Genomic DNA, 6,126 nt, shown 5'->3' on the forward strand with positions numbered 1-6,126 from the left:
CCGTGCGGCCTCAATTGCTCCCGAGCCCTCGAGGGGCCTGGCGACCGTGGACGTCGCCGCCACGGCTCGTCGCGGGGAGGGGCGGGCACCCCGACCGGTCTTTGGGGTCCCGGGAATGTGGGGCACCCTGGCTCTTTTCCTTGAGTCGGGGTCTCGCTTGTCGCCTAGGCTGGAGCGCAGCGGCACGCCCCCGGCTACCGCGGCCTCGACCTGCTGGGCTCCGCCATCCTCCCAACAGCCTCCAAGGAGCTGGAACCACAGGCGCGCGCCACCAAGCCCGGCTAATTTTTTTTTAATTGCAGAGACGAGGTCTGGCCATGTTGCTCAGGCTGGTCTCGAACTCCCGAGCTCAGGCCGTCCTCTCGCCTCAGCCTTCCAAGGAGCTGCAGCCACATCCACGCGCCACCATGCCCGGCTAGTTTTTTGATTTATTGTAGAGATGAGGTCTCGCCACGTTGCCCAGGCTGGTCTGGAGCCCCCGGGCTCAGGCCATCCTCTAGCCTCTGCTTCCCAAAGTGCTGGGATTGCTTTAGCTCTTTGGGACCGCCTTCGCCCATTTGGGCTTTTTTTGTTTTTTTTTTTTTTTTTAGTTGGAGTCTCACTGTCACCCAAACTGGAGTGCAGTGGCCACTCCCGGGCACCGCAGCCTCGACCTGCTGGGCTCCAGTGATCCTTCCGCCTTAGCCTTCCAAGTAGCTGGAACTACAGGAGCGCGCTACCACGCCCGGCTAATTTTTGATTTGTAGAGATTGAGGTCTCGCCAAGTTGCCCAGGCGAGTCTGGAACCCGCGGGCTCAGGCACTCCACTCACCTCAGCCTCCCTAAGTGCTGGGATTACACGCTGAGCCACCGAGCCTGGCCCCATTTGGGCTTTAACCCGTCGAGGGTCACCGTGTCGGCTGCGACCCCAAGGCATCGCCGAGGGCCTGCTGTGTGTTCCCAGCCACGGACCGAGACTGCTGCACTCGCCCTGTCACCCCAGCCCTCTGGAAGACGAAGACGGGAGGATCGCTTTCGAGACTGGGAGTTCAAGGCTTCCAGGAGCTCTTTGATTGGGCCACTCCAACCCAGCCCGGGCCCCAGAGTCTCTTGCGGTCCTTCCTGGTGACTCCACGGTCCCCACTTCGCGGTTGAGATACTGAGACTCAGGGGCAGCGTGTTGACGGTGAAAAGTCACACCTTGGCTGGGTGCAGTGGCTCAAGCCTGTCCTCCCAGCACTTTGGGAGGCAGAGGCGAGAGGATGGCCTGAGTCTGCGGGTTCGAGACCAGCCTGGGGACCGTGGTGAGACCGCGTCTCTACAATAAATCAAAAAAATTAGCGCATGCCTGTAGTTCCAGCTACTAGGAAGGCTGAGGCAGGATTGCTGGAGCCAGCCTGGGCGACGGAGTGAGACTCTGACTCAAATACAATTTTTATAAAAACTAACTTGGAGCCAGGCGCGGTGGCTCAGCCTGTAATCCCTTGCCTTTGGGAGGCTGAGGTGAGTGGATTGCCTGAGCCCACGGGTTCGTGACCCGCCTGGGCAACTTGGTGAGACCTCATCTGTACAATAAATCACAAGTCAGCCGGGCGTGGTAGCGCGCACCTGTAATTCCGGCTACTAGGAAGGCTGAGGCGGAAGAATCGCCGGAGCCCAGTGGGTCGAGGCTGCAGTGGCCGGGAGCGGCCACTGCACTCCAGTCTGGGCGACGGAGTGAGACTCCAACTCAAAAAAAAAAAACTAACTTGGTATGGTGGTGCACACCTGTAGTCCCAGCTATTAGGGAGTGACTCCAAGCTGTTCTGTGATCTTTTTCTAGAAATTTTCATTGTTTTGGGGTCAAAGTCTCACTCTGCCGCCCAGCCTGGAGTGCTGCGGTGGGGTCATGGCTCAACATGACCTTGACCTTCCGGACTCAGGTGATCCTTCTGCGTCAGCCTCTCCAATAGCCAGGACTGCAGGCATACATCACCGCACCCGGCTAGTTTTTAAATTTTTGTGGAGAGACGAGGTCTTGCTGTACTGCCCAGGCTGGTCTCAAAGTGCTGGGCTCAAGTGATCTTGTCCCTCTGCCTTCCTGAGTGCTGGGATTACAGGTGTGGGTCACCACGTCTGGCCAAGAGAGGTGTCTAGGGTTTCTGTGGTAACTGCTGCCCCGCCAGGCTTTGATGGGGTGTCTCCCATTTTCATGACCCTGGAACTTAATGGATGGGTGGTGGTGCCCTGTCCCGGAGGACTGTTCCAGCCCAGCTTTCATTCTGCGTCTTGAGCCACTGCCGTGGTTGGTGGGAGGGTGGTGGCCTGGGGTCTGAGAATGCCCCTGGCAGCCCAGTGGCCCCCCCCCCCCCGCCCCTTTCCTTCCTATTCCTGCTAGGTCCTGCAGCACGTGTGGGGGCGGGGGCGTTTAGGCCGCGAGTGGCCGGTTGAGGTTGAACCCCAAGCTCCTCCATCCTTACTGTGGTCGCCAGATCTGGTGACCTTCCCCTGGCCTTCCTTCGTGCCCAGCCAGCTCGGCCCGAGAGCAGTCCCCTCTAGAGAATGTGAGCATCCAAGAAGCGTTTTGTGTCCCTGTCTGGGCATCCGTGCCTGTGTGCACCCAGCCCATCCTGTGATCAGGAAGATGGGAAGTCTTATCCCTAGTCGCAAGTGTTGAGCCCTGGAGAGGGGGTGGAAAGGGAGGGGTTTAGGCAGGGAAGAGGCCAGGCGCAGTGGCTGGCACTGGTGATGCCAGAACTTCGGGAGGGGAAGTCCGGAGGATTGCTTTGCTTGAGCTCAGGAATTTGAGATCTGCCTGGGCAACACAGCGAGACCTTGCCTCAAAAAAACAAAAATCAGCCAGGTGTGGTAGTGCATGCCTGTGGTCCCAGCTGCTTGGGGGCTGAGGCGGGAGGATTGCTTGACCCAGGAGTTTGAGGCTGCAGTGACTGAGGAAGAAAAGGTTGAGTGTGAGTGATTGGCCCAGGGAGGGTGCCTCAACAGATCCGCTTCACGACAGCTTAAATCCTGTCCCTGCCCCTTGCTTGTGGCGTTCCCCCAGGATCCCGACCTGGCTGCCCCCCCATGGCTGACCCTTCACCTGCAGGGGCAGTGGGGGCCTTGGGCTTGCTGTGCCCACTCCCTGGAGCTCGGTTTCCTTTAACTTGGAGACATCGGGGCCCTCCAGCCTCCGAGTCCTGGCTCCTGCGGGCGCTTTCTGCTGCCTGGGGTTAGAGCCCAGAGCAGGCCTTACTCGGGGTCCCTTCTTTCTTGTGCCCTGTGCAGGATGTCGCCATCGGGATCACCTCCTGCTTCCTGTGTTTCCTCCTGCCGGCGGGCTGGGTCCTGTCGCACCTGGAGAGCTACAAGAAGCGGGAGTGAGGTGCTGCCCGCCCTGCCTGCTCCCTGCCCACGCCCCCGCCCCTGGCAGTCCTGATCATGTCTCTCACAATCCCAGCTGGCCCCCCTGGATCATGTCCAAGTCCAGTCGCCTCTTCTGCAGCCATGACCTCTCGCTGTCTCCGTGGTGACATCCTGGGACCACACCCATGGGCCCTGCTCGATGGGGTCCCCTTCGTAACAATAAAAAACCTCCAAAATTATAAAACCACAATCCCATTCACAATAGCCACACACAAAAATGAAATACCTTGAAATCTTCCTAACCAGAGACGTGAAAGACCTTTACAACCGAAACTACAAAACACTGCTCAAAGAAATCAAAGATGACACAAACAAATGAAAAACATATTCCATGCTCATAGATCGGAAGAAACAACGTTAAGATGTTCATCCTACCCAAAACAATCTACAGATTTAACGTGATACCCATTAAATTACCAGCAGCATTCTTTCAGACCTGGAAATGACAATACAGGAATTCATATGGAAACATAAACGACCATGAATCACCAAAACAATCCTCAACAACAACAACAAAAAACACAAAACTGCCTGGTATTGGTACAAGAACCAGCATATAGACCAACGGAACAGGATAGAGAATCTAGAAACAAAACCTCAATTTCTCAACCAACTCATCTTCGACAAAGCCTACAATAACAACCAGGGGGAGAGGAGAACCTCTTCGGTAAATGATGCTGGGAAAACTGACTGACCACATGCAGAAGATTGAAACAATACCCCTACCTATCACCATACACAAAAATTAACTCTAAATGGATCAAAGGTCTAAACATAAAACCTCAAACTGTAAGAAATTTAGAAAATGCAGGAGACACCCATATGGAAATTGAAACTGGCAACCAATTCCTGATCAAAACCTCAAGTGCCTATGCCATAAGAGATAAGATAGATAAGTGGGACCTCATCAAACCGACAAGCTTCTACAAAGTCAAAGAAACCATCAAGAGAGCAGGAGGACTGCCCACAGCCTGGGAAAAAATATTTGCCAACTATATGTCTGACGAAGGCCTAACATCTAGGATCTACAAGGAACTCTAATGTGCCAAAAAGAAAAAAACAAACAGCCCATTACAAAGTGAGCAAAATATATAAGTAAACACTTCTCAAAAGAAGAAATATGAGCAGCCAACAGATACATGAAAAAATGCTCAATTTCACTAGTCATCAAAGAAATGCAAATTAAAACTACACTGAGATACCACCTAACTCCAACTAGGATGGCCATCATTAATAACTCAAAAAACAGCAAATGCTGGAGAGGATGGAGTGAAAAGGGAACACATACACTGTTGATGAGAGTGTAAGCTAGTACATCCTCTGTGGAAAACAGTGTGCCGATTTCCTAAAAGATCTAAAAATCGACCTTCCAGACGACCCCCTAATCCCCCTACTGGGAATATACCCAGAGGAACTCAAATCACTCTATGAAAAAGATACCTGCACATGCATGTTTATTGCAGCATTGTTCACAATAGCAAGAATGTGGAACGGTGCTGCCCATCAAAAGAGGACTGGTTTTTTAAAATGTGGTACATATACATGATGGAATATTATGCAGCCATAAAGAAGGACAAAATCATGAACTTCACACCAACATGGATGGACTTAGAGTCTGTAATACTGAGTGATCTATCACAGAAACAAAGAACTGAGCATCATATGTTCTCACTCATAAGTAGACCTTGAACAATTATCATAATATTATTTTTAAAAAAGGATTGGCAGTAGTGAGAAACTGGGGGTGGGGAGGTGGGGCAAGTTAGGATTGGCAGTAGTGGAATTCTGCTGGGGGGGCACACCTCATCAACAAGGGTACCTGCATAATGAACATTTGTATACCTAACCCTGAGTTGTACCCCACATCTTTAAAATAAAAAAATTAACATAAAAAAAGAAAGGGGGGTAGCTATACTATCTCAGACAAAATAGACTAATAAAAATGTAACAAGAGAAAAGAAGTCATTATATAATAATAAAGGGGTCAACTCATAAAAATCATATAATAATTGTAAATACATATATGTTCCCATCTTGGCAGACCTAAGTAAATAAGGTAAATATTAATATTTCTGAAGCAGAAAATAGACAGCAATAAAATAATAGTAGGGAACTTCAATACAAGAGTAGAACAGAATAGAGAGTACAAAAATAAACCCACACATTGAAGAAAGAACAATTTCAGAGGCATCATGCTACCTGACTTCAAATTATATTATAAGGCTATGGTTAAAAAAAAAAAAAGTCATGGCACTGATACAAGAATAGACAGACCAATGGAACAGAGTAGAGAACCCAGAAATAAAACCTCATACCTACAACCAAGTGACAAAGTTGACAAAAATAAACAGTGAAGAAAGGACATATATTCAATACATGGTTCTGGGAGCATTGGTTGGACATATGCAGATGAATGAACCTGGACTTCTATCTCTCACCATATAAAAAATTCACTCAAGATGAATTAAAGATTTAAGTGCAAGAAACTATGAAAATCTTAGGAGAAAACTTAGGAAACACTCTTCTGAACACTGGCCTGGGCAAAGCAGTTGCAACAAAACTTAAAATAGACAAAAGGGACCCAATTAAACCAAAAAGCTTCTGCACAGCAAAAGCAATAATCAATAGAGTGAACAGAAACCTACTAAATGGGAGAAAATGTTTGCAAATTATGTCTCAGACAAAGTTCTAATATCCAGAATATAGAAGGAACTCAAACAACTCAACATTAAAACAAATAACCCC

At 49.9% G+C, this 6,126-nt stretch overlaps 1 protein-coding gene across 1 annotated transcript in view; it reads left to right on the forward strand.

Annotated features, from left to right (window-relative positions):
* The window catches only part of LOC110594887 (cytochrome c oxidase subunit 8A, mitochondrial), a 3,669-nt gene extending 295 nt beyond the window's left edge, over positions 1-3,374 (forward strand). The window contains exon 2 of the mRNA XM_021709063.1: positions 3,244-3,374. Coding sequence (XP_021564738.1) covers positions 3,244-3,339 — 96 coding nt within the window. The 3' untranslated portion in view covers positions 3,340-3,374. The remainder of the gene's footprint in view (positions 1-3,243) is intronic.
* Positions 3,375-6,126: the final 2,752 nt, after the last annotated feature.

Source organism: Carlito syrichta, unplaced genomic scaffold (assembly GCF_000164805.1).
Source record: "Carlito syrichta isolate Samal-C Ts95f unplaced genomic scaffold, Tarsius_syrichta-2.0.1 Scaffold155607, whole genome shotgun sequence".
NCBI lineage: Eukaryota > Metazoa > Chordata > Mammalia > Primates > Tarsiidae > Carlito > Carlito syrichta.